Source organism: Geotrypetes seraphini, chromosome 15 (assembly GCF_902459505.1).
Source record: "Geotrypetes seraphini chromosome 15, aGeoSer1.1, whole genome shotgun sequence".
Lineage (NCBI taxonomy): Eukaryota > Metazoa > Chordata > Amphibia > Gymnophiona > Dermophiidae > Geotrypetes > Geotrypetes seraphini.
This window is the reverse complement of record NC_047098.1, coordinates 62,951,043-62,978,806: the sequence shown is the minus strand read 5'-3', so window position 1 is coordinate 62,978,806 and position 27,764 is coordinate 62,951,043. Positions and strand designations below refer to the sequence as shown.

Here is a 27,764-nt window from a genome sequence, read left to right as displayed (position 1 = left end):
ACCAAGCAGCACACCTTTCTCAGGATTACACAGCCATATGCATCCAGTAAGCTTATCAAAAAATATTGTTTTTCATATGCAAATCCAAAACCAGAAAAAAATAAGGCAATTTTAACTCACTTGCCCTTAGTGCAGCAAACTTACATAGGCAGTGTCCCAGAGAGCTGCTCATGGTATGGCTCCAGCTCCATGGCTTGAATGTCTTGATTTCCAGGCTGCAGCTGCTCTGATCCAGCCTCTACCAGGTCCATGTATTCGGGTGGTTCACTGCCATCCAGCACTCTCTGCCCTGAGCATTCCTGCTTTCCTTGCTGCTCCTTCTTTTCCTTCTGCCTCTCTAGCTGTTCTGCCACGCCCCAAACCCTCAGGTGCAAAGGCTTTCCTGCTGGTTCTAGTTTCAGCATATGACTGCTGGGAACTAAGCTAGAGCAGGCAAATCTGCTGTCCTGCTCCCTCTGGAGGCCAAAGAAGAAATATCCTCAAAATTGTCAGTTTGAGGTTTAAAGTGTGCTGTTTCTAGTGCATCAACTTCTGGTTTGTGCACTGCTCTGGGGACAGACCTAGCAGGCACAGGCTGAATACCACAAGGTGTAAAGAGCCTTAGCCAATAGGGAAAGGAGATAGTGAATGGGCAGACTGCATGGGCCATTTGACCTTTATCTGCCATCATGTTTCTCTGTTTCTATCTCTGTTTTCAGTCTGATGGCAAATGGAAGTATATTGATCCATCAGAACAGGAAAGGATCCCCAATCTGCCTGGATGCCTTTGGTGTGGTCATTCTCAGAAGCACTCGGTAAGATGAAAAAGAATTGAGATGGCAGAGGGGGAAGAGGGAAAAGATGCCAGTGATCATTTCAGCAGCTACAACACAGCATAACAATTATAAAAGAGTGAAGTATGCCTTTTGAAGAAAATGAATTCCATTTTTCATCCTCCTCCAGGCTCTTCTGTTGTTGTTATTTTTCAGTTGACAGATGTCACAGCCTTTGATTCAACCAACTCAAGGAAGGTAAATTAATGTTGAGAAATGAAAACTGGCTTTCCATCAACTCTCAATGACCTCCTTATATATTTTTTTCTATCACGTCGGTGCTGTATGTATGCTTAGACAAGGACTATTTTTTTTTTAAAGTGCAAAGCCATTTCCCTTTCATAGGAAAAATTTCTCTACAGCTTCGGATCTTAATCAGGTTTCAAGATTATTCAGATACTTTCTATCCCATCCAAGTAAACGTGTCTTTCTGAGCAGCTTAAAATTCTAAAATCTTCTATTTATACTCCTCTATCCCCTTTTCCAGCAGGAAATTGTCCAATCCTTTCTTAAACCCCTGTACTGTACCTGCCCTATTATGCCCTCTGGAAGCGCATTCCAGGTGTCCACCACACGTTGGGTAAAGAAGAACTTCCTAGCATTCGTTTTGAATCTGTCCCCTTCCAACTTTTCCGAATGCCCTCTTGTTCTTTTATTATTCGAAAGTTTGAAGAATCTGTCTCTCTCTACTCTCTCTATGCCCTTCATGATCTTGTAAATCTCTATCATATCCCCCCTAAGTCTCCTCTTCTCCAGGGAAAAGAGACCCAGTTTCTCCAATCTCTCAGCGTATGAAAGGTCCCCTTTATCAGAAGCGTCGCTCTCCTCTGAACCTCTCGAGTAATGCCATGTCCTTCTTAAGGTACGGCAACAATATTGGACGCAGTACTCCAGATGCGGACGCACCTTCGCCCGATACAATGGCAGGATAACTTCTTTTGTTCTGGTTGTAATACCCTTCTTGATTATGCCTAGCATTCTGTTTGCCTTCTTAGCAGCCGCTGCACACTGTGCCTTCAGCTTCATTGTCATGTCCACCATTACCCCCAAGTTCCTTTCTTGGATACTTTCCTTCAATAACATCCCTCCCATCGTATAGCTGTACCTCGGGTTTCTGCTTCCCACATGTAGTACTTTAAATTTCTCATCGTTGAACTTCATCTGCCATCTCGTCGCCCATTCCCCTAGTTTGTTCAAGTCCCTTTGCAATTCTTCGCAGTCCTCTTTAGTCCGAGCTCCACTAAATAGTTTGATGTTGTCCGCAAATTTTATTATCTCACACTTCGTCCCTGTTTCTAGATCATTTATGAATATATTAAATAGCAGCGGCCCGAGCACAGAGCCCTGCGGAACACCACTCGTGACCCTCCTCCAGTCCGAGTAGTGGCCCTTCACTCCTACCCTGTGTTTCCTACCCGCCAACCAGTTTCTGATCCATCTATGTACGTCTCCTTCCACCCCATGGTTCTTCAGTTTCCGGAGTTTCATTACTTCTACTGATTATTGTCATAGTTTCGGTCTGTAGCTACTACTGGACAACTGCAATTATGATCTTTGACACAGTTATTTTATTTTGTTTATATTATTTTAGATTTTGAATTGTTGATTTCATTGTGCAAATGTTCTGTGCTTTTATCTTTTTAATTTTGGCGTTCTTTTCTTTGTTTTATGAATTTGTAAGCTGCTGTGACTTTTAACAATCTTATCTTCTTATGACCTATAGCAGGGGTAGGCAATTCCGGTCCTCGAGAGCCAGAGCCAGGTCAGATTTTCTGGATCTCTACAATTGATATGTACTAGATGGATTTGCATGCACTGCCTCCTTGAGATGCAAATCTATCTCATGCATATTTATTGTGGATGTTCTGAAAACCTGACCTGGAAAACGAGGACTGGTAACCTAGGTAGTTTTTGTTGATTATCTAAACAGATGACGACATTAGATCCCACATCATTTTGCTGGTTCTCTGATAGTATAGAAACTCAAATATAAACAGCTGATTTGACATCTAGCACCCTCTCCCTGCTTACAACTTACAAACAAACTTTATGATCTAGAAATCACCAAGACAAACTGTGATTTTAGTGCAATTAAGTCCATTCTGTTTGAATGTGTGTTGATTATTTTTCATAAATATTGCTGGAAAAGCAAAAAACCTTCAGTAGATGACATTCTAGAGACCAGCAAAACCATAAAATATATGGAGAAAAAAGTACTGGTGATTTCAGCAAAATGCCAAGATTAATCCCGCTTACCCTTTCCAAGTCTTGACATCTAAAAAGGTTTGTTTGTTCGGTCTTAAAAGCTCACACACTGTAACTGTTTGCTGCTCATTTATAATGTATCAGATGAGAAAACAAACACTGGTTTTCTCCAGGATTCAATCCGCCTACTGAAACATTTTACACTGCAGTCCGAGTCAAAAATGAGTCTGATATATTCATGTCTGGAAAATGTTCAGAATTTAAGAGTCGTCTGGGATTCTAAGATGAATGCTAATATCAGAGGAGTTGCAAAGAAAGACTTTGTTAAACTTTGTTCAGAAAGTCTTTTGTGTTCCTCAATATAATATACTAGGGATCTTCAAAAAGTTTCTGTACTTTTATTTTTTAAAATATATACATCACCACCCACCAGTCTATTAACACCTTGCATGATGCAGACACAGATTTTTTAGGGGGCAATTTGGAAGGAAGATCCTTTTCCAATGAGAGGCCTCTCCAGCCCTTATTACCAGAGAGGCTCCATCAACATATACAACCAGAGAAACGAACGAGGAGAGAGGAAGAGGAGCCTTTCAGAACATATACTAGAAAACATCCAGGTTGACAGAGTATTAAATATGGAACTGCCCATTTTCAATCTATCATCATTTGAGTTGAGTAGTGAGGAAAGGAAAGGTTTAAATTTTGTACCTTTCTATTCCCTCCCTCTTTCCTTCCTATGTCCTTAGTGCCCCCGGTGCCTCCTTCCCATGTCATGAAGGAGAGGCAAAACACAGTGAAGAAAGTGCTGGGAATCAGTGATTTTCTCTGTAAACACTTGGAATCAGAGATTTCTCTATCCAAGCTGATGTAATTTGGGGGAAGGAGCCAGCAAGCTAAAAACTGTGAATAATCGAAACCACGAATGCTGAAACCGCGAATATGGAGGGAGAAGTGAACAAAAATCAAATGACAACAGATGCCAAAGGCAAAATAAAAAAATGCTTTTGCAGGCTTCTTAGTCATCTTCTTTAAGAGCTTAGACAATATGTCAGACAGGTGAAAGAGTAGCCTAATAGTGCAGAGGCCTGAGATCCAAGGGAACTAGGTTTGATTCCCACTGCATCTCCTTGTGACTCTGGGAAAGTCACTTAACTCTCAACTGTCCCAGATACAAATAAGTACTAAGGGGACAGGTAACTTTATGGGGGGTGGGCAAGGAAGGAGGGGATTCCTCGCGGGATGGAAGGGATTCTGACAGGGACGGGTGGGATTTCTGTCCCCGCACAACTCTCTAATTTGTTGACCAAAAATTTAGCCAGTAAAAAAGTAGATCACCTTCACCTTGCGTCGGCCTAACTGTGGGTGCACTGGGCTTAAATACAACAGCATCGGAGGGGAAAATTTTTAATAAGCTAAATGATATATCTTGAGTGCAGTTTCAAGCATTTAACAGAAATGAAATCAGAGCTATTTCAACAGGTGTTTATGTAGGTCACAAATATCTTCAACTTCAGCCCAAAGTTCTAGAGGTATTTAAGATTGTGATAAGAGCTGACAAAAGCATCCAAACCTATTCATAGTTTACCTAGAACAGAAAGTAAATTTTAAAATGTGAGGACTTAACATTTACATTCTTGCATTGGCTTCAAAGGAATTTCAGCTGTGTTTTGTCTTAGCACCATCTTGTGGTCTGAAGATTAATTGCAATAATCAGAGTTGGGAGACATGTCTAAGGATTGTCATGGGAAGAGTGCAGCGAGCCTCAACCCAGCCCTTTAGGAGCGGGGGGGATGGCAGATCACATGGGGGGGAGCCTTCATGAGCAGGGGGAGCAGCGCCACTGGCCTCGGGGTGGGAACATATCAAAGCGAGTTTCCATTATTTCCTATGGGGAAACTCACTGATATGAGTATTTTGGTTTACGAGCATGCTTCTGGAACGAATTATTCTCGTAAACCAAGGTACCACTGTAGTTAAAAGCTCACCTCTTTGAGAGAGTTTTCAACTCCTAACTCCTTTCACCTTGGGTTCTGCATTCCCAACCTTATATGTAGTGTCTTGTCTGCCCAAGTTAGATTATAAGCTCTTCCGAGCAGAGGCTGTCTATAAATGTCAAAATGCACAGCGTTGCATGCACCTTTCAGTGCTATATAAGTGATATGAACCGCCTAGAACTTTTTCGGTATGGCGGTATATAAGAATAAAATTATTATAAGTAGTAGTATGTCTTCTCTATATAATCATCTTGTAAAGTCCAACACGAGATGTATAAATTTAACTCGCTTCTATTTGAAATTATATCCTATCCAGCCCAATAATCATTTAATATTTCAAGTGTTTCATATAAGCACTATAGGTATCTTTTGAATATTTCAACTCCATACTTTATATTATCTTTGGGATCTCAGCGACACCACTCACCGTTCAATATATCTCATAGCGGTTTAGCTTTACATGCCTGATCGTCATAGGTCCACATACTTTTAACTTGTGCTTTCCAATAAATAACTTTAATCGTCATATTATAAATAATTCAATATTTTAAAATTAGTAGAATTAACTTATCTTTAAAGGTGCTTTTGTCTACGATCTGGGGAGGCTAGATCCGACATGTTTCGCTAGGAAGCTTTCTCAAGGATCCTCCCTAAAAATATAGAAAAAGTTACAGTTATATTGTATTTAAAAGATTTCATTAACAAAAGGCAGTAGCCTCTATACATACCAGAGCCGTCATTTGCCATATGAGCTCACACACTTACTGAGACAAAGGTGACGGAGGCATTTTTATTCACCCTTTTAAACACCTCCCTTACAGCTGATTCTCCTTCCCATCCAATCATAACCTCTCAAATCAGAGTAGAGATGCCCGCTCTAGCTTAACTCTCCTGGTTCTACTGTTTTTAACTTGTAGATCCATCGTTGTTCTTTCATATTTAGTCCCTTTTCTAAATTGCCCTCCTCCCCTCCTCTCCCTCTATCATCTGGTCAATAACCTGCCAGTGTCGCTGAGGTCCTGAAGATAATATAAAGTACTGAGTTGAAATATTCAAAAGATTTTGTATACCTATACTGCTTATATGGAACACTTGAACTATTAAATGATTATTGATCTCTATCATATCTTCGACCAAAGCTCCTTACTAAAAACATCCAGGGAACTAGGACTTCAAATTATTGAAAACTGGATGACTGCACATAGGTTCAAATTACATAAAATTGGTTTTGGAAACTAAGAAATAAATTCCTCAAACCATACTCATTGATCAAAAACAATATATTTTAGATTCTACCATCAAAATTCTGGGTATTTGCTTACTCTGGATTCTCAAGTTAATTAGTTTAAAAAAAAACACCCCAAAACATTTCTTAAGAAAATTTAGAACAATATGTAAACATTTTGATATTGAACACTTTAAAATTATAGTGCAATGTGTCATTTTAAGTCAACTAGACTATTTTAATATTGTATATGCCAGGAAGACATGTAAAAGACTTCAGACAATACAGAATATGGTGTCATGACCAATTTATTCATTGACCAAATTTGATGGAATATCACCATACCTTTATAAAAGCACATTGGGCTCCCTATGGAGGCAAGGATTCAAGTTACCCTGTATTATTATTATTTTAATATATATAAAATGATGTATTGTAGGGTACCAGATTATTTTGATAGAAAATTCATTTGATAAAAAGAAAACAGATGCGTGAGAAGTGTGAGGGATAACCTCTTTAGTTTGTCTTCTCCAAGAAATATTAAATCTATTTGAACAAACATTATCTTATTACACTTTCAAATTAGAGGCTCCTTTTATTAAACTTTGGAAGAGCTTCTTAGCGCAGGCCGGTGAGGTAAATGCTCTGACACTCATTCAATTCCTATGAGCATCGGAGCATTTTCCTCGCCGGCCTGCGGTAAGAAGCTCTTCCAAAGTGTCCTGCAAACTTTTGGGCACAGTGGCACACTAAGCCCAGTGTCCTAGCTGGAAGGCCTCCAGAAGTGTGTGGACATCGACGCAATGACATCACGTGCATGCCCGACGTCATCCCATTGACGTCCGTGACCCTGCACCTGTCACTTCGCCGGTGGGAGATGCTGGAGGAGGGGAGGTGCAGGGAGAGGAGAGACGCCGGCAAGGAGGAGAGTTGTCAATGCCGGCTTACAGGACGTGCCTTTCACCTCGTGGAAACACCTGGAATCTGCTGTGGCACACAGTTTGCGATATACTGGTTTAGAAAAAACCCAGAGTATGTAAAGAAATCTCTCTGATTTTTAGATCATCTCCTTCATACCTTATTTTTCGCTGCAATACCAAAACTTAGCTGTTTAGAAAATTTGTTATGTGGGATAAAATGCAATTCTTTAGGAATGTTTTAATTGAACAATGTGCTTATATGATTACTATAACTCCTGGAATTGTATAATGTCCCTATGTGAATGCTGTAATTCCTGGAAATGGCCAGTTCTCATCCACTGTGAACTAATGGTACGAGAGGACCATAAATAGTTATTATTATATATTATTCACTTTGGCTCGGATTCTCAAACCGGTGCTGATATTGGTGGCCGCCTTAAAAGCAGCTGCCAATTGTGTGTCTAGCACGCTTCGGCGCCAGTTTCATAATCGTGCTGCCACAAAAGATAGGCCCAGAAAACCCTGGCCTACATTTCTGGCATCTATCTTTGCATTAATCGCGCCTACATAGTCACTTTAGGGCACCCGACAATACTTCCATTGTGGGCCACGCCTACTTTGGCATTCGGTAGCCTATGTAAGGCACAATTCTGTTGCCAACTTTCTAGGCGCTGGCATGCACCTCACATCTCAGTTAAAAATGATGTTTGGATGGCATTTTTAATGGAGGTATGCAAATCAGTGCCAATTTGAGAATCCAGGCCTTTATTCCTAACACAATATATTTTAACCTTGACTTACTAAGAGCTTACCCACTTTCAGAAATGGAGAGAGCACATTCTCCCTCCCTCCCCCACGTTAATTGTATACCCAGAACAGCTATACCATGACAAATTATATCAGATAGTTAAAACAGTAAACACCATACCACATTTTCCTGGCCTCTCCAATTCATTTATGTATTTGTAACAGCACATATAAAAAAAGCACTAGTTCTCACTGCTGCCAACAGAAAAACTGGCACAAATATACATATATTATAAACAATTTTTTTTTTTACGTTTTTTAATCATTAACAGGTTCTCTTAAAAATTATACATACACATTGGACTCCCCCCCCAACTCAAAATTATGAAACAATTCATTTAAATAAAACCTGAATAGTTCTTAAAGGAAAAATTACTTTAATAGATGACTAAAGCAGGGCAATTCTCTTTCTCTCTAATGTGGAATGTTCTAGGTCTTACACTTTTATGTTCTATTTTTCCTCTGGGGGGGGAAGATGAAGGTGCTTTATTAACAAAATTACATAAAAAGAAGACCCAGCCTTAGAAAACTTATAATTTTCTAAGGTGAAAGGACAAAGTGAAAGGACAAAGTGACTGACCCCAAATTAAGGGGTGTCTGGTGGAAATGGAATTTGGGCCCAGTACGCTTGGTTTACAGTCCGTTATTTTAAATCACTTGACTACTGGCTCTTTTCTAGACAACTTTCAAGATCTCAAAATAGCCATACTTTGTGTTCCACTCTGCAGATATATTAAAACAATTCCCTTCAACAAAAGTCATTTTCTCACCACTGAAACCAGTAGGTTGCCTCAGTCGATGCTCTTATAATTCTCTAAGTGCAATCTTCGCAGTTCAGTGGTTTAAAAAAACTCAATTCTTTCTCAAAAATAGTTATTGGATATTGTATAGTACAATAAATTAAGAATAGCTGGATGACTTCTTTTTCAGTCAGCTCCTGAGAGAACTTGCCTTTGAAAGGCACTGAAGGGGTGAGAAATCACAGCACATGAGCAGCACTGATGGTGTATGTTACTATGCCTGTACACTTGTCCCTCCATATTCGCTGTGATAGGGGATTAACCGAACCGCAAATACAGAAAAGCCGCAAATAACTTTTTCATGTTATTCGCTGTTTTCTATTAAAAACCATCGTGAATATGGTGAAACTGCGAATAACATGGTGGGAGACCTGGCCTGTTCCTGAAGGAGAGGCAAAACACGGTGAAGAAAGAGCTGGGAATTGGCGATTTTCTCTGTAAATGCTTAGAATCAGCGATTTCTCTATGCAAGCTGATGTAATTTGGGGGGAGGAGCCAGCAAGCTAAAAACCGTGAATGCTGAAACTGCAAATACGGAGGGAGAAGTATAGGTCAATCATAGCCCCTTGCTGGGTGGCTGATTGTGTGTGCAGTGGTGCAATTTCAATTAGTATATTCACGTTCTTGTTCTAGGTCTCAAAATGATTTTTTTAAAAGGAGAGCTACTTCTAAATAATGGGAAGTACCAATAAAGAGTGACTCAAGGAAGGGGGATTATTTAATAAGAGAAGGAAATGTGCACACTGCAGTAACAGAAAAACATATTGTACATGTTACGGAGCAAAAGAGAAAGGAGACTTGAGAACAAAACCAAAGGATTAGAACCAGCGAAAGTAAAACTTGAAAAAAGTTTGTCCTATTGCTTTAATGAAGGGATTACAATGAACAACTGGGCACTATGAAGAAGAAAGGAAGTCATTTGTTAATTGTTCTTTTGGTCAGAACTTGAGCTGAACTCGGCAATCACCCCCCTCGTGAGCACAATTTCACTTTGCTGAAAACACGTTCTGGACAAACTCTGTAAAAATTGTTCCTGCAGCACTGCAAGTTTTAAAACTCTTTCCAAAGGGCGCAAAAAAAAAAAAAAAAAATAAGAGAGAGTTTTCTACAAAAGCCAGAATAATCCAACTTATTATTTTTTGTTTTAGATTGAAGCTGAAAAAGACGCTGTGCGCATGTAAGCAAGGATCTGTGGCTAAGAGATATTAGATATCTTCTGTTTATTACTCTGTCACTCAAGATCAAGCACACGGCGTAGTTGCTTTAAAGTGTCTTTAGAAAATGGTTATCAGCCAAGTGGGTTTTCTGCATTCTTGTGCTGAAGAGAAAAAAAGTTCCCAAAGTTAAGAGGTTAAACCTCATCATGATTCACTGTCAGAGCCAGAAGAGCTCGCTCGGCTAATTTCGATCTGTAGGGAGGGAAGGTTATCCAGGCGGCTTTTCTTCTTCCGCGACTGTTCCTTTTCCTTTATCAGTGCACCCCAGGCCCGCTGCAGTTCCGAATCATCTTCCTCTGCAGAAGAGCCGCCGGACTTCTCGGCACTCTTTTCTTTTGTTCTTGGGGCGGCTCCCAGGCGATTCCATAAACTACCTGTTGGAAGATGCGATTGAGAAGTCAGTTACCAAACTGTTTTATCATCCAACAAGCACTGTCTAAATACACACAGCTGTCCAATCATTTAGATTACGCTCACGCCTGTTGTAGGTCTACGTGTCTCCTTGTTGTGGACCCTTCTTGGAGGAGGAAACCAGAATTTTACACTTCCCTCAAGGCGAGTTACATTCACCCCCCAAAGAATACACTCTGGGCTCCTTTTACTAAATGGTGCTCTGAGCGTCAAAGCATTTACCTTGAGAGAACCCTCTCATTTCAAGCCGCTAAATTGAATGTATGGCTTGGAAAAATGATGTTAGATGTCTCTTCCTATCTTGATTTTAGAAAATTGTTAAAGACTCAACTCTTAATGCATTCTGATTCATTTTTTCAATCAAGTTCCTTATATTCAACTTGATGTATTTGATCTGTTCTATGTATTACTTCTTTCCCTGCCATGCTGGTATTTTCTGCATTATATTGTAAATGCTTTCTGTTTTTATCTGTTTTTAAGTCCACTATTCTAATTTTTATTTTATCTGTATCAGCTCACCTTGTTGTGACCGCCTAGAACTTTTTCGGTATGGCGGTATATAAAGAATAAAATGATTATTATTATTACCTCACCAACCCGCACTAAAAACCTATACAAAAATAAAGTTATTATTATTATTACTAGTGTCGTTTAGTAAAACCCAGTGTAGGTTAAGTGTAGGTTATATCCCTGTTCCTGGAGGGCTTACAATTTAATTTTGTATCTGAACCAATTGAGGGTTGACACAAGGAGCAAAAGGTTGTAAGCCAGGTGCTCTAACCATTAGGCTACTCGTCCACTCTGTTCCAGAGAGCTTAACTGAAAATTTTATCTGCTGGCTCTGTCGGTTTTCTAAAGTCAATATCAGATAGCAAACACTGCTTGTCACCATGTTTGTTTGTCATTTATTATTTAAATAGATTGAAATTAAACCCTGAAAACTTGTGGGGGTCCTTCTTGCCAGGAGTGGAACTTCCGAATTACATGGCCCACTTTTGATAGTGGCCGGCAAGATTACTTTTGGACCAACTGTGAAAGTCTTGGGGGATGATCCTCGACCAGAAGCTGAATTTTCATGCACAAATTTCTACAAGCTGAGGATGATATATTCAGTTAGAAATGTATTCTCTATAGCAGTCCTTTGCGTATTAATACATGCTTTTACAACTAGTCAGCTTGACTATTGCAATGCACTCTATAATAGAGAACAACCAAATTTCAGTTTTTTATTTGTTCTCTTAGGCTTCTGCAGCTGGTGTCACGATTGTTGCTGTTTTCCGGGTCTTGCCATGTCTGGGTACGTAGAATTACACGCAGATCTAAGTATATATACTTTCAATGTAATTTACACTATAAATATAACAACCTTAGGGCCTGTTTTACAAAGCCACGATCTCTATGGGCTTCGGGGCCGTTACCGCGCTGCAGCCACTAGCGTGGCTTTGTAAAACAGGCCCTTAGTGTATGTACTATATCTTCCACCCTTATAACCCTATGTTTCAAGTGTATTATAAATTTAATTGATCGCTTATTCAAAATTCTAAGCGATGAATTCATCAGTAAAATTACAAAATTTAGGGGGCAACAAAACAAACAGAGAACTAAACCTTACGAAACATATTAGAGACTAACTTTACAAACATATTAAAACAAGAGGAAAGGATAGGAAAAGAAATACAAATTGTTGATATGAGAGAAGACAATTATGGTAAAAAAACAATAGGAAGAGAGAGAACAATGAACCTCAGAGAAGTTATGGAATTGGAATGAAACGACTAGTCAATCTTTCTAATTATCAAATGCATCCTTAAAAAGAAAGCTTTTTAGTTTGCTCTTAAATTTATCCAAATTGTGTTCTCCCTTTAAATAAATAGGGAAGGAATTGCATGTTTGAGGGGCTGTAACAGAAAAGATGAAATGCCGCCGTGTGTTAATAATTTTAATTGAGGGAATAATGTAATGTAATTTATTTCTTATATACCGCTACATCCGTTAGGTTCTAAGCAGTTAACAGAAAATATACATTAAAATTATAAGTAAGAAAGGTACTTAGAAATTCCCTTACTGTCCCGAAGGCTCACAATCTAACTAAAGTACCTAGAGAGTAATAAAGAAGTGAAAAGTAGAGATAGAGGACAAATAAGAAAATAAACATTCTAACAAGACTGTATTGAACTAAGTACTTTGGAAGGTAGAAGAGAGGAGAGAAAGGAATAGATGCAGAAGGAGGAACCGTTGAACAAAAGAATTCTGGAGAAATTTAAATGATAGAAATAGAACAAAAGAAAAACAAGTGGCAAAACAATGAATAAGATTAAAAATAATTCATAAACTGGAAAAAAAAGAAAAATAAAACATTGTCTTCAATCCACGGTTTCAGCTTCAGTGATGAAGTGGAGCAAGTAAGTTTTGGAGGAACGATGACGTTCCCAGAAAAAGGACTTCTTCAGGAATAACTAATAAATGTTGATCATTGGACCTCAGTAGTCTAGTTGAGGTATATTCTATACGATTATAGGTGGATAAATAGCCTCAGTTGGGCTATGGTTGGGTGGCATCTCAACATTCCAGCGGTCTGGGTTAAATATTAAAAGAAAAGAAAATGAGCTAAAAGCTAAGTAACAGTTACAAACTAGAGGCTACCTGGCTTGTTTCAAATGATGTGAGAAAGGAAACTTCATTTATTCACTGCAGCGTTTTCCTGTTGGCCTATATATGATACCTGGTGAAAACGGAACTAATAAGATTTTTTTCTCGAGCATATTTATGATAACCACACTGCTAGTTTTCTTACTAAGATGGATTAAGAAACAGTATGAAGATTTATGAACATATTATCGGATGGACTGAGCATAAATTTTATGAACTGATTTACAAGAAGCAATGAATGCTGTCCCTTGATGAAATCAATCCCCCAATGGATTAATACATTTTATGTAGGTTATTTATGAAGTGATATTAAATTAAAGTAAATTAAATTAAGAAAGATGAAAGGATAAGGGTTAATAATGTTTTATAGAAAAAGAAAAAATGGGAAGATAAAAAAAAAGAATTAAAATATTAAAACTGATTGAAATTATGAGTGAGTACGTAGAACTGACATGTCAGCCATCATGCTGTAGTTTTCTTCAGGGTTTGCTGAAGAAAGCCACAACATGATGACCGAAACGTCGGTTCTTCCTACCCAGATGCGGTGAGACCCAGAAAACAGCAACAATTGTATTTATTTATTTAATATATATATATCATATCGCGTACATCCCGAAATCTGTGCAGAGTACATAAAAACATACGTAATCAAACATCTAATACAACATACGGAAATAAGAACACAGCTCACAAAACTGACCTGAAATCTGGGTTTGGGTTTTGGCCAAAAATGCCTGTGCACCAAAAATCATAGCCCAACCACCCACAAGCCCCTCCTCCCCTCAAGCCAGTTGCATGAAACAAATATGAACAGAGGTGATCTATTCTGAGAAAGTGGCCTAATAAAATTGAATTCTTAGCTCTCAAAGAGAAGTATAAAACTCTGAGTTCAGGAAGGAACCTTGTTCCCCCACTCCCTCCCCAGACAGGTCAACAAGGAGACAAGTAGAATTTATAATAGGTGGATTACTCCACTTGGAGGGTCCTCATGAACCTTAGCTCTCTGTTTTAGGGGCTATACACACTCACCGAGAGAGAATAAATAAATCATGGGTTGCCAATCTGATTTATAGCTTTTCCCTGAGGCACAGGATGCCAAAAAATATATATATAAATAGAGAAGGGGTAGATCAGTGAAGAGATCTGATCCAGAGAATGACAAGGAGACAAATCTGTCCAAATCCCCGTGGGATCTCAATATCCCCATGAGTTTTGTCCTTATCCCATTCCTGCAAGCTCTGCCTTAACCACCCAAGCTTTGAATACTTAGGATTTTAAAGTGTTCGAGGCTGGTGCAGATGAGGACACAGCTTGCAAGAATGGGGCAGGGGCAGTGGCAGCGACAGAGATCACGGGGATGGGACAGGAATAGAGAGATCCTGCAGAGATGGGGAAAATTTGTCCCTGTGTCCCGAGTCCAAAAGTCAGAGCGACAGAGTGAAGCAACAGTCCTCGTCTCATCAGTTAAATGATTGGAGATCGGAAGTAGTGGAATTAGAGAGTGCCAAGACCCTAAGAGAGACTGGAAGAAGGACCCAACTCTTGAGTGCAGCTTGACCTGCCTGATCTAATAAACACGGCACCATGAGAGAGACAGTGAAGTGGACTGGGGCACAGACAATCTGTTTGCCTACCAAAGAGTGAAGGAGGAGAATACAGGAGCTAAAGTACTATTGGAAAGACTGATAAAGTGGAAAGAGGCAATATCTACCCGAAGGAGACTAAAGGCACATTACTAAGAAGTAATGATTTAACAACTGTCCAGTCTATAAGAGGTGTAAAAGATGCACGAGCTTGACGGAGAGTGAGTAATGCTCAGAAAGACAGGAATTATAAGCCATTGAAACATTCTGCAACTATTTCACTTTGCTCAGACGGCTTCTTTGTCTCATTTTAATCCTATTCCTTCATTTGTATATATTTGTACATTATTGGAGAGCGCAATAAAAAGGAATTTTATTATAATTCAGAACAGCCTCCTCTGTGAATGTACTGTGCTCATCTAACGCTAATCCATAATATTTAAGTCTGCCGTTAGGGAACCCCGATAATCTATATGCAATGGGAATGAAGGGTGTTTCAGCCACAAGGCCATTGGGGTAACCCTCAGCCTCACTCCTCCAAGAGGCCTGCTACATATCTGATGTCAACATGAATCAAAGCCAACCTGTTTTCTTTTCTTTGCCATCTGAGTAAAGGCCCTTGACATCTGGTGCTTGGTGCGGCTGCGGCTGCTTTGGGACTCCGAGCCTGCTGTGCACATCCGATATGGGCTCTCGCCGTGTGACGGTGATATTGCCTGCAGGCTTACTGCTCTCAGGAGAATGTGGTCTTTTTCCTAATCTCTGCCGCACATCTGGAAACAAACACACAGATCTCATAAATGAAAGATGGCTTCAGCCAGGAATGATCTGCCAGAAGCTACTGCTAAGTGCAGATACCTAGCTGGCACAAAATGACATGTCAATTTTAGGGGCAGATTTGTATTTTTTTTTTTCAAAATACTAGTGACACATTTCTGTTCCCTTCTGTAATAAACATTTTTCATTAATTTTCATTGTATCATCCACTGTTTTTGTAATCCAAATTCCTAAGTATTTTAAACCATCTTCCCCAAGATAAGATATTTGATTATAGGGGAAATGGGTGGGTTTTATTTTTGTTATTTCATAATATATGATGATATCAATAGTTTCAATGTAATGACATTTGTATGTAATATTGTGATGGGAGGGAGGGGAGGATTTTCTATTTAATAAGAATAATTTAAATATTAGGTTTATTAAATAAATTTTAAAATATTATAGAATATTAATTTGTAATGAAATGTTATACTTAATGTATTATATGAGAGTTAATCAAGTGTGTATTTTAAGTTAATATGAGTTTATCTGCTACACTTGTTGTAACATGCAAAAATGAATAAAGAATTTAGACAACAAAATACTAGTGACTAAATTATGCAGTTTTTCCTGCTGAATCTAAATCTTGCTTCAGGAACTGCTTAAAGTGAGTCTTACCTACATCAAATCATAGATGAAATATGTCGAAATTAAGTAATATTTATTTGAACATACAAATAGTTTGAACTACATCTGTAGCTACTTAACTGTCTTTAAAATATCATTTCTGCAGCCAATTTAATGCTATTTAACAAAATCCAGCAAAGAGGCCATATCTTGTTTGCTTCTGTTTCAGCTCCCTGCTGACCATCTGACCCCTAATATAATGCTCCCTCCTCTCCTGATCGTATACATGTCCAGCAGTCTCAGTTGTCATTTTTACACACCTTTCTACGGACTGGCAGTGTGATGGCCAGTCTGGAACCACCATGGGCTGCTCAGAAATGCCTTGATCTCTGTTGTTGTCAGAGGAGGCCGAGACCCCGAGTGAGTTGCCTCAGTGTTGATGGATGGTGTTTTCCTGGGTCTCACCCTGCAGTCTCCATAAGAACATAAGAATTGCCGCTGCTGGGTCAGACCAGTGGTCCATCGTGCCCAGCAGTCTGCTCAAAGACCAGTGCCCTAACTGAGACTAGCCCTACCAGCGCACGTTCTTGTTCAGCAGGAATTTGTCTAACTTTGTCTTGAAACCCTGGAGGGTGTCTTCTCATCTTCTTCACCCTTGATCTTCAATATCTTCGCCACTGCATCTCTTCTCTCCTGTTCTTCTTCACTGCACAACATGGCTTGCAGAACAGACTTGCTATAACCCTACCACCTTGACCTTCTCACTGTAGACACGACTATCTTCACACTGTTATTTCAACAGTTGCAGCTGGAAGAGGAGATGCCTGGGACCTGGTGTCCAATTGCTATTTATCTGCATATTGAACCAGTTTACCATGTAAACCCCAACACTGAACTCTACAATCATTCTTAAGTTTCTCGGATTCTTTCCTTTCAGATTAGGCTTGGAAATTTATATTCTCATGAACCTTAAGAGGTGTTATGAGCCGTTCTGCTATCTGGCATAAGAACATAAGAATAGCCTTACTAGGTCAGAGCAATGGTCCAATCAAGCCCAGAAACCCATTCTTACGGTGGTCAATCCAGGTCACTATTACCTGGCCAAAACCCAAAGAGTAGCAACACTCCATGCTACCGTTCCAGGACAATCAAAATAAGAAAACCCAAATTGTACTAGAACAGAAATTGTAGTGAACAGAAAAGTTCTAGATGATACTAGCTTGAGGCAGAAAAATGTGTACTTCAACAATATATGTATGTAACACTAATATCAGTAATAATACAACTTTTTCTGTAGTGAGATCTCAGTGTGGATTGGTCAGTCAAATGAACGGAAATCCTTCAATCTGTGCACGGGTTTTTGTGCAATGTTATTTTGATTCACTACACACGAGTAAGATTCTTTGATGGTGTGGTCACCCACGCACGGATTGAAGGATTGAATGGTTTCCATTCATTTGGCTGACCAATCCACACTGAGATCTTCTCACTACAAAAATTTTTTGTATTATTACTGATATTAATGTTACATACATATATTGTTGCAGTACACATTTTTCTGCCTCGTTCCAGGGCAATGGCTTCCCCCATGTGGTATATAAATATTATAAATAAATAAAGATAAAATGTCTGTTTCAACATAGCCAGATCCTTTGGCAAAGAACATAAGAATTGCTGCTGCTGGGTCAGACCAGTGGTCCATCATGCCCAGCAGTCCACTCACGTGGCAGCCCTTAGGTCAAAGACAAGAGCCCTAACTGAGACTAGCCATACCTGCATACATTCTGGTCCTGCAGGAACTTGTCTTAACTTTGTCTTGAATCCCTGGAGGGAGTTTTCCCCTATAACAGACTCCGGAAGAGCGTTCCAGTTTTCTACCAATCTCTGGGTGAAGAAGAACTTCCTTACGTTTGTACGGAATCTATCCCCTTTTAACGTTAGAGAGTGCCCTCTCGTTATCCCTACCTTTATCTGTCTTTATCTACTAAGTCTATTCCCTTCAGTATCTTGAATGTTTCTATCATGTCCCCCTCTCAGTCTCCTCTTTTCAAGGGAGAAGAGGCCCAGTTTCTCTAATCTCTCACTGTATGGCAACTCCTCCAGTCCCTTAACCATTTTAGTCGCTCTTCTCTGGACCCTTTCGAACAGTACCGTGTCCGTCTTCATGTACGGCGACCAGTGCTGGACACAGTATTCCAGGTGAGGGCGTACCATGGCCCGGTACAGTGGCATGATAACCTCCGATCTGTTCGTGATCCCCTTCTTAATCATTCCTAGAATTCTGTTTGCCTTTTTTGCCACCTCTGCGCATTGCACAGACGGCTTTATCGACTTATCGACCAGTACTCCCAAGTCTCTTTCCTGTGGGGTCTCTCCAAATACCGCCCCAGACATACTTGTTCAGTAGCTTTTTTCCAATGGGACCTGCCCATTTGTGGTTGCTCAATGTCTTGCCATCTAAAGCAGTCACCGAGTGCCTGAATGGTAGTTTGCCTGTGTGCAGGTTACAGACAATCCATACCAGCTTCCTTTGCATCACTCCTCCCTTCTAACCAATGTTTATATTATAGGAATCTCCTCCAACAGCTTGAAGTGTTTTGTCTGCTCCTCTTTCTCTCAGTCATGCAATCAAATTATTATTTCTGCATGAGTCTGCAGGAACAAAATGCCACAAGTATCTGCCTCTTGTGTAATGTTCCTCTACTACCATTCCTAGATATATTTTGCTGTTCTCTTCTGCCTTTGACATGACTCTGGTATCATCACGACCACCATCAAAGAAAATGCAACCCATGCCAATCTGCTCCAGTTCCTCCTCAAACTGTACATCCGATTTCTTTCATGACTCTCGCCTAAGCCCTCTTCACCTTGTTGTAATCAATCACCAAAACAGTATCCAAAAGTGAGTGTTGCGTCCTGCATCAATCTGGGCAGCAGTAGCAATTTCTGCTCTATCTCAGTTCAGTATGGTGTTTTAAACTGGCGACAGCTATGTTGGTTATATCCTCAGTATTAGATTTTGGCCTATTCCTAGCTTTCTCTAGAGCAATGGGAGCTTCCTCCATTGGTTCTCCTGCCACGTCATCTGAAACTCTCTGGTTCCACTTCAAGCACAGATCTCTCCATCATCTCTTGCTCTTCTGCTTTTTTTTTTACTCTTCATTCTCCACTTTTCTTCATCTTCCTTCTGTAGTTCTTGTCGTCTGGTCTCAGCGAAGTCGTCTTGTCCAATCTGATGAGGTCCAACACTCTCAGCTTTCCCTCTTTCATAAAGGCTAACTCACAGGCATCATCTTCTCTCTAATGCAGTGACAAAGTATGTGTATTCCACTTCACAGTACAACTGTGTCTGTTTCACACTAGTAGGTAAGTAACTCCATCAGTGTGTTGAGCTTCTCCATGTCTTTCTCCTCCAGTTTTGCTCTGCCCATTCCCACATAGATTTCAACATTGCTATAATCCTAACATGGCTATTTTTAACAGGATCAGCAAATTTCGGATTTGCTTTGTATCACTGAGCAAGTAATCCAGTCGTTAGGTCATTGACCAGGTCATCAGTGCTATAATTTCATTAGTCTTATCATTGATCTGTCTGAAACACAACCCGTAATTAGTGTTGTGCAATTACCTAACCCCTCATCCCACCGTTTCCTCTATATACAGTAACACAGTAAATGATGGCAGATAAAGACCTGCAAAGTCCAACCAGTTTGCCCAACAAGGTGGCCAGAGCCACACCCACCACTCTTTGTAGGCCCCAATCGCCATGTTTAAACGCTGGTTGTCAAGTCTCCACCATGCCAACCACGATGGAGTTTTGGTTATAACCACATATTATCGACGGTGTTGATTTGGATTTATTTATTTCATAGAACAGTTTTAGTGGATATGTTTTAGAAATGTTAATTTCTTTGATGCTCTCAAGCTCTGCCAGTGACGGATCTGTGAAGTGGGCTGTGCCAGGAGTTGTATTAAGACCTGCACTAAAATATGACTGTTTGCTATCAGGCCGCTTCAGAGACTTTTCTATCTCTTAAATTTGTTTTATTTTATTTTTTATATTTTATCTTCTTTCATTATTTCGATTTCTTTGATTGTTGATCTTGGAAATGTATTATATGTTGTTATTACATATCAGATAATTATGAGCCTTCGGGACAGATAGGGTCGTTTATCTCAAGTACCTAATTTCATTTTAGCTTGATACTTTGTATACCCCTTAGGTCAGTAAAATGCAGGAGTAGTATATCAAATCTTAAATAAACATAAACATTATCCCTAAGTATTGCTGAAAGTATTCAACTTGCCAGTCATAATGTCTTCTCTCCCATTGGCAGCACGTGATAAAGTGATCTACAACACTGGAGTTGCAAGTGTCACCTGTCTAGCCATTTGCGGGACACCAAACATCGAAATCTGACCAGCATCGACTTCGGTTCCCCCATGCTGGATTTGGCTAATCATTTTTCAGTCTTGTATGCATATGCAAAGCATTGATGTTTGTTTGGTATTTTCACGTGAAACAATCCAGATACCACTGTAAACTGATATCAGATAAGAGAAGTTCCTCGATAGTTCTTTGGTTTTTATATCCTCCTTATACTGCACTCTATACTGTTATCCTGGGGTAGGAAAGAGCCTCAGAAAATATGGTTAGTATAGAGTCGCATTTGGAAGCAATTGTGTGGTATTTTCTTCATGTTCAATTAAAACCAAATGCTGTAAACCAGTGGTTCCCAACCCTGTCCTGGAGGACCACCAGGCCAATCGGGTTTTCAGGCTAGCCCTAATGAATATGCATGAGAGAGATTTGCATATATAAATGGAACTGAGAGGCATGCAAATCTGCTCCATGCATATTCATTAGGGCTAGCCTGAAAACCCGATTGGCCTGGTAGTCCTCCAGGACAGGGTTGGGAACCACTGCTGTAAACCACCTTGATATAGCTGTTGAAAGACGGTATATCAAAATTAATGAAATAAATAAATGATGTTTTGCACAGAAAATAACAAAGAAGTGGAACTGATGATTTCGATTAAACTTCACTACCTTGATGTTTTTATAGCATTTACCTAATTATCATTTTCAAGCAAAGCACTTCATTACACCAAGGGCTTTTTTTACAAAGGTGCGTTAGGGCCATAACGCGCGGAATAGCTAAACTCCCGCATGTGCTAAAAACGCTAGCCTCAAATTTCCTTCACAATTAGTCATATATATATATTTTTTTACTTTTCAATTTAAGGACCCCTGAGGAAGGCTTGACAGCCGAAACACAGACTGTGTTGGGTCCCCTAACCCTAGAAGGTTATATTGATTTGTGCCATAGACTACACCAAGGAGAATTTTGACCTTGTTTGGATTTAACGATAAAGCAAGCTTATCCAGATCATCAGTTCCACCTGCCTGTTGTTTTCTGTACATTTCCCGCGCTTGTGGAACTTAGTGGTCCCTCACATGAATCCAATGGGTTTGCTGGCATCTCTGCTCCTGGATTGCATTCTTCATTGTCTGAAGAAGATGTCCTTTTTAACTTTCTCCCTATATATAAATGGAATCTACTTATAATATTCCTAAAACTCAGTATCACCAGTACATGTAGATGTCAGTACCAGGGCTGTGGAGTCGGTAGATAAATGTTCTGACTCCGACTCCTCAGTTTTTTGTATTTCAGACTCCGTCTCCAGGTACCTGAAATTTCCTCCGACTCCGACTCCTCGACTCCGACTCCACAGCACTGGTTAATTTTCAGATCGTTAAAATGGAATGCCAAGTTGAGAGAAATGAGCATTTTCGACACCACCTTCTTTTTGCTTTTAATCAAGGTTCTAAGGCCGCAGAAGCTGCTCGCAACATTTGTGCTGTGTATATGGTGGGTGCTATAGCTGAAAGAATCGCTCGTGATTGGTATGCCAAGTTCAAAAATGGAGTCGGCAGATAAATGTTCCGACTCCGACTCCTCAGTTTTTTGTACTTCTGACTCCGACTCTCCAGGTACCCGAAATTTCCTCCGACTCCAACTCCTCGACTCCACAGCCCTGGTCAGTACCCTCCCAAAGTACCTAATTAGCTTGAAAATAAACACCAGTATTTACAACTCATAAACCTCTAGATGGCTGCACAGTCTTCCCTAGCCCCAAGTGCAGCTCATGAAATTCTGCCTTTGTACAACTCAGGAGACATTTTCCAAAGACTTAGGGCTCCTTTTACGAAGGTGCGCTCCGAGTTTTACTGTATGCACTGGATTAGCACACGCTAGCCAAAAATCTACCGCCTGTTCAAAAGGAGGCGGTAGCGGCTACTACACTTGGCATTTTAGCACGCACTATTCCACGCGTTAAGGTCCTAGCGCGCCTTTGGAAAAGGAGCACTTAGGGTAGTTAGATGAAGTATGATTTCAGTTATCTTCCTGCTTATCATTCTCACATGGAAAATAAGTCAACTCATATCAAAAATTAAAGTCAAAGCAATCCAAGCAGATTTTAGTTTGATTTGCACTAAGAGGAGTCATTAGGAGTCAGTTTAGAAAATAGTTTAAAATGACTTAGGACAGGGGTAGGCAATTCCGGTCCTCGAGAGCCGGAGCCAGGTCAGGTTTTCAGGATCTCCACAATAAATATGCATGAGATAGATTTGCATCTCATACATATTCATTGTGGATATCCTGAAAACCTGACCTGGCTCTGGCTCTCGAGGACCGGAATTACCTACCCCTGACTTAGGAGAACTTAGCCCCAATTATCATCATTCTTGGCCAATAGGTCATCACATCGATATCACATTAGGCTTGACCGGATTACCTGATTTTTGATTGGAGCTCAACTGACGCTGCCCTGTATTCTGCCGTTTCTCCTCTAACAGGAGGCGCACATCTGCCGGTTTCTCCGATGCTGCTTTGCTGCCAATGCGGTTTTTCACATTACTACTCGTGACAGTATCAGCTCTCATGGAGTTCCTGGGAAGAGAGAAAGAGAGTAAACAGCCCTTCTGATCAGGAATGATAAAACAGGATAAAATTGCTTTGAGCAACACCGCAAACGTCACCTACGTAGACTAAGAAGTGTTCAAATGGGTTGGCCTAGTGATTAGAGTAATGGGCTGGTAACCAAAAGACCAGGATTGAAATTCTGGTTTACCACACTAACCTTGACTTACTTCCGTTTTCAGACCTCAGCAATGTTGCTGCATGTAATAAAAGTTTCAACACAGACTATACACACCAAAGTCGTCATTGGTCTTATTTATATTTCAAAGTGCTCAGTAGTGCAAACTTATTGTAATAAATATTCTTATTTTATAAAGTTTAAATACTCATCTTAAATGCAAAAACATAGCTTAGGGGTTTAAACATCCGACATAGGACTATGTTTCGCCATTGGCTGTATCAAGGAATCCCCCTAAAACAAGCAGGAATGTATTAAATCAAAGCTTCATACCCCTCTTCATATCCAGCAGTTCTACCAAATCATTTTTCTCAGCATTACCTTATTTTTGCTGTTTCCTGCGTTCTCAACTTCAGCTAGGAAACATGGACGCAGCTTTTTTCTTTTATACAGCGTTCAAAAGAACATCTTGATGTCAGTTAACAGGGAAAAACCCTTTCTGACGTGGTTAGCCTTCATTAGAGTGGATGACGCTAATATAATGAATGTCTATTTCAGCATTTAAACCCTTCAGTTTCACAAAATTCAAAGTGAATATTCATTCAATGAGCATAAGTCTAAAATTAATACAAGAAACATGGAGGCTCCTCTTGTTCAACATTGGCATGACATGAAGCATAAAATTTCCGATTTAAGATGGAGGATTATTGACCAAGATGAGATCGGGTGGGTGGGAGGGAATTATGAAGAAAGATTACATTTTAAAGAACAAAAATGGATATTCACTTTGAATTCTGTGAAAACGAAGGGTTTAAATGCGGAAATAGACATTCATAATATTAGCGTCATCCACGCTAATGAAGGCTAACCACGTCAGAAAGGGTTTTTCCCTGTTAACTGGATATGAAAGCCTGACGTCAAGACGTTCTTTTGAATGCTGTATAAAAGAAAAAAGCCGCGGCCATGTTTCCTAGCTAAGTTGGGAACGCGGGAAATAGCAAAAATAAGGTAATGCTGAGAATGATAGGTAAAATGATTTGGTAGAACTGCTGGATATGAAGAGGGGTATGAAGCTTTGATTTAATACATTCCTGCTTGTTTTAGGGGGATTCCTTGATACAGCCAATGGCGAAACATAGTCCTATGTCGGAAATTTAAATCCCTAAGCCGCGTTTTTGCATTTAAGATGAGTATTTAAACTTTATAAAATAAGAATATTTATTACAATAAGTTTGCACTACTGAGCACTTTAAAACATAAAATATAAATAAGACCAATGACGACTTTGGTGTGTATAGTCTGCGTGTGTTGAAACTTTTAATACACGCAGCAACACCGCTGAGGTCTGAAAACGGAAGTAAGACTAACTAGTCACGGGTATTGCTGATTTAGAAGTACAGTAAAACCTTGGGATTGCAAGTAACTTGGTTTGCAAGTGTTTTGCAAGACAAGCAAAACATTTGATGAAATTTTAACTTGATATACAAGCAATGTCTTGCAATACAAGTACATACAGCATACACGCGTCACGTCATCACAACCGAGCTGATGGTTCTTCTCTCTCTGACGCTGCAAGAGTGTAGTGACGGTTCTACATGAGCGAGGTCTTGCAATACAAGTACGTATAGTATTTTTATTAAAGTTTTGGGGTTGTGGAACGAATCGTCTGAGTTTCCATTATTTCCTATGGGGAAATTCACTTTGATATACCAATGGATTACAAGCATGCTTCTGGAACGAATTATGCTCGCAAACCAAGGTTTTACTGTATTAGTTTATGGAAGATCTTGAAAAACATGAAGAAAAGTTTGATGCCTGAACTATTTATGTTTCCACACTAACACCAGTGAGCCTGGGGCACATAGACTGAGCTCTTTATGGAAGGGACTTACTCTGTCTTCAAATACTTGGTTGTACAGGACAATGATTCAGGATGCTATATGTCAAAATAAATAAAAACATTTTTGATAAAGCAGGCACCAGTAATCACTGGCTAGAATTACGGTCATAAGACCTGAGGCAAAGTGGAAGGAGCCATGATACCCCGAGGATGTTAACCTTGAGCCATGCCTGCCTAGGGGTTATATCATACCTATAAACCAAGTTATATTTCCAACAAGAAGAAACAAAATGCATGATGTGCTATAAGGAGCTTTTATTGACATTCCAGTTCACTAATATCTATGGCAGTGGTTTCTGAGGATCCCCCAAGCAAGTCAGGTTTTCAGGATATCTGTCGTGAGTATACCACAAATATATTTGCAAACTTCTCCCATGCATATTCATTATGGATATCCTGAAATCTAACTGGCTAGCTGGAGCTGAGGATAACTTCTTTCTAGCAGCCTTGAAAGCTTGGTGCAACAGTATTATGCTAGCAGTACTTCCCACCATGTACCTCTGGTAATCTTCACCAGCGCGAGTGGCTTCTCCAGCATGCCACTTGCGCCAGCATTGGGTTTCCTTCTGATGTCACTTCCTGGCCCCGTGACCCTGAAGTGGCGTCAGAGGAGAAGCTTCCGCCCACACACGCACGCCCACACACGCACGCCCACACACGACTGCACGAACACTCCAGCGGCTTTTAACAAGTCTGAAACCTTAAAACGCGACGCCAAGGTAAGGGGGAGGGAGGGAGATGCACAGACTGTGCAAGGAGTGCTGAAGGGAAGGGTGGATGCTGCGGGGATGGGGCGGTGAAGGGGACGGTGGTCCACTGACAGATTTTTTTCCCCGTATCTTTCTCTACTACTGACCATTTCTTCATCAACCTGATGAAAAGAAGTTAACGCTTGAAAGCTCATCACAGATATATGAAATCATACAGAAAAGAAATGGAGTAAAATAATGTCCTACATCATAATATAAACCTGCACATAAAACTATCAATATGATCAGAGAAAAAGGAGAAGGAAAAACATCAGTAAATAATTAAAAATGGGCCACAGGATTTCCTAGAACAGAGCTCCAGATCCAGAGTTTACAGCTATATTAAAGCCAGTTCAATAAAAAGGTATTTTCTATACTTGCTGATGACCCTTATTTCTAATATGGCAACTATAAATCTTTGCAACAATTTTACCCAAACATATAAACATGGAATCACTACTGTAAAATGTATATATAAATTTGGTAAACCTTAAAAAGGTCAGGAAATATGCATGTCACAGTGAGCACTTTTCCTCCCTCCCCCACCGTTTAGGCAGGTTACCCGTGGTTGTATGTCACATTTGTTATCAGGCAGTATGTTTTCCCAGCCCAAGGGCCTCCCACCCTCTACTTTACAGGTCTGGAAGGTGAGAGGTTTCAGAGTTGGCTGGGACAGGAGGCGGGAGGGATCGCTCCTGTCCCAGCTTACCGCTGGACAACCAGGGTTTATGGCAGGCCCAGGGAGGCCTGAAAACAGGTGTGGCGGGGGTGGAGAAGGGGAATAGGTGGCACAGAAGTAACCCTATTCTCCCAATACGATCTGTAGTTCACTTTTTGTGGTTTTAAGGCACAAGGTGCACTGCTGAAAACCTAGTATTTTCCCACAGACACAGCGTTTCATTATTCACGGACTTTCCTGGGAACCATACTACCGTGAATAATGAGAACAGACTGTATCTACAAAACCAGCACAAACTCATAATTTTTGTCAAACACTAGGTTTTTTTCCTTGGGAGGTGGAGGGGAGGAGGATCAAATTTTCTTCCACCATTTTGGCACTGAACCATTTTGCTCCTGAAGTGACTTATTTTTCCAAAGACGGGTAATTCCATGCCTTGGGTTATTTGAGGAAGGTCAAACACTATGAATTTTGAACCAATTTCAATTCAACATAGCCTTGTTACAGAATACAGTGGTACCTCGGAATCCGAACGCCCCAGAACTCAAAACGTTTTGGAATCCAAACTTTTTTTTTTTTTAGTAAATTTTGTCTTGGAATCCGAACTCTGCTTTGGAATCTGAACGTCCTGCACATTGTTTGTGCCCCAAAATCTGAATGATGCTTACTTAATATTTTATCTTAAAATCCAGTATATTTCCTGTTAAAATTTGAGTCTGTGGGACCCAGGAACGGATTAATCCAGTTTCTATTATTTTCAATGGAAAAAATTGTCTTGAAACTCAAACGCTTTGGAACTCGAACCGAGTTCTGGAACGGATTAAGTTCGGATTCTAAGGTATCACTGTATACACTTCTTAAGCACATATACTCCCTTTCTCTCAAGCTTACTGTGACACTGGAAGAAAGGACCTTTATTATCTCAAGCACGCACTGTCATCTTTGAAAAAGTTATGTAGAAAACTTGTAAAGAACCACAGTAGAAAAGAAACCCACTTTTACCTGATAGTTTTCAGTCTGGACTCCACCTCATCAGCATACATGGTCATCTTCATGCTTTTCTTGGGAGAGGGCGTGGAAATCATTTTTAGTTCTAGATCATAGTCCATTTCATCAGAGTCTGAGCCACTGGCACTAGAGCAATGAGCTCGGCTGCGCTCCCGAGCCTGTCGGAAAGACTGCAACTCATCTCTGTATTCAACCACAACTCTGTCATCTTCATCCATGTCTTGGTCCTCCACTTCCTCCTCCTCCTCCTCCTCCTCTTCCTCTTCTATTGGCTCCTCTGGAACATTCACCAAACCTATGTGGGAGAAAGAT

At 40.1% G+C, this 27,764-nt stretch overlaps 2 protein-coding genes across 2 annotated transcripts in view; one reads left to right on the top strand and one right to left on the bottom strand.

Annotated features, from left to right (window-relative positions):
• LRRC75A (leucine rich repeat containing 75A) overlaps positions 1 to 20,701 on the top strand; it is a 188,804-nt gene extending 168,103 nt beyond the window's left edge. Inside the window, exon 6 of the transcript XR_004537157.1 lies at positions 20,350 to 20,701. The gene's annotated coding sequence lies outside the window, so the exon portion shown is untranslated. The remainder of the gene's footprint in view (positions 1 to 20,349) is intronic.
• NCBP3 (nuclear cap binding subunit 3) overlaps positions 9,467 to 27,764 on the bottom strand; it is a 62,519-nt gene continuing 44,221 nt past the window's right edge. Inside the window, exons 10-13 of the mRNA XM_033922844.1 lie at positions 27,447 to 27,747; positions 22,814 to 22,968; positions 15,211 to 15,399; positions 9,467 to 10,357 (exon numbers count right to left, since the gene is read on the bottom strand). Coding sequence (XP_033778735.1) covers positions 10,128 to 10,357; positions 15,211 to 15,399; positions 22,814 to 22,968; positions 27,447 to 27,747 — 875 coding nt within the window. The 3' untranslated portion in view covers positions 9,467 to 10,127. The remainder of the gene's footprint in view (positions 10,358 to 15,210; positions 15,400 to 22,813; positions 22,969 to 27,446; positions 27,748 to 27,764) is intronic.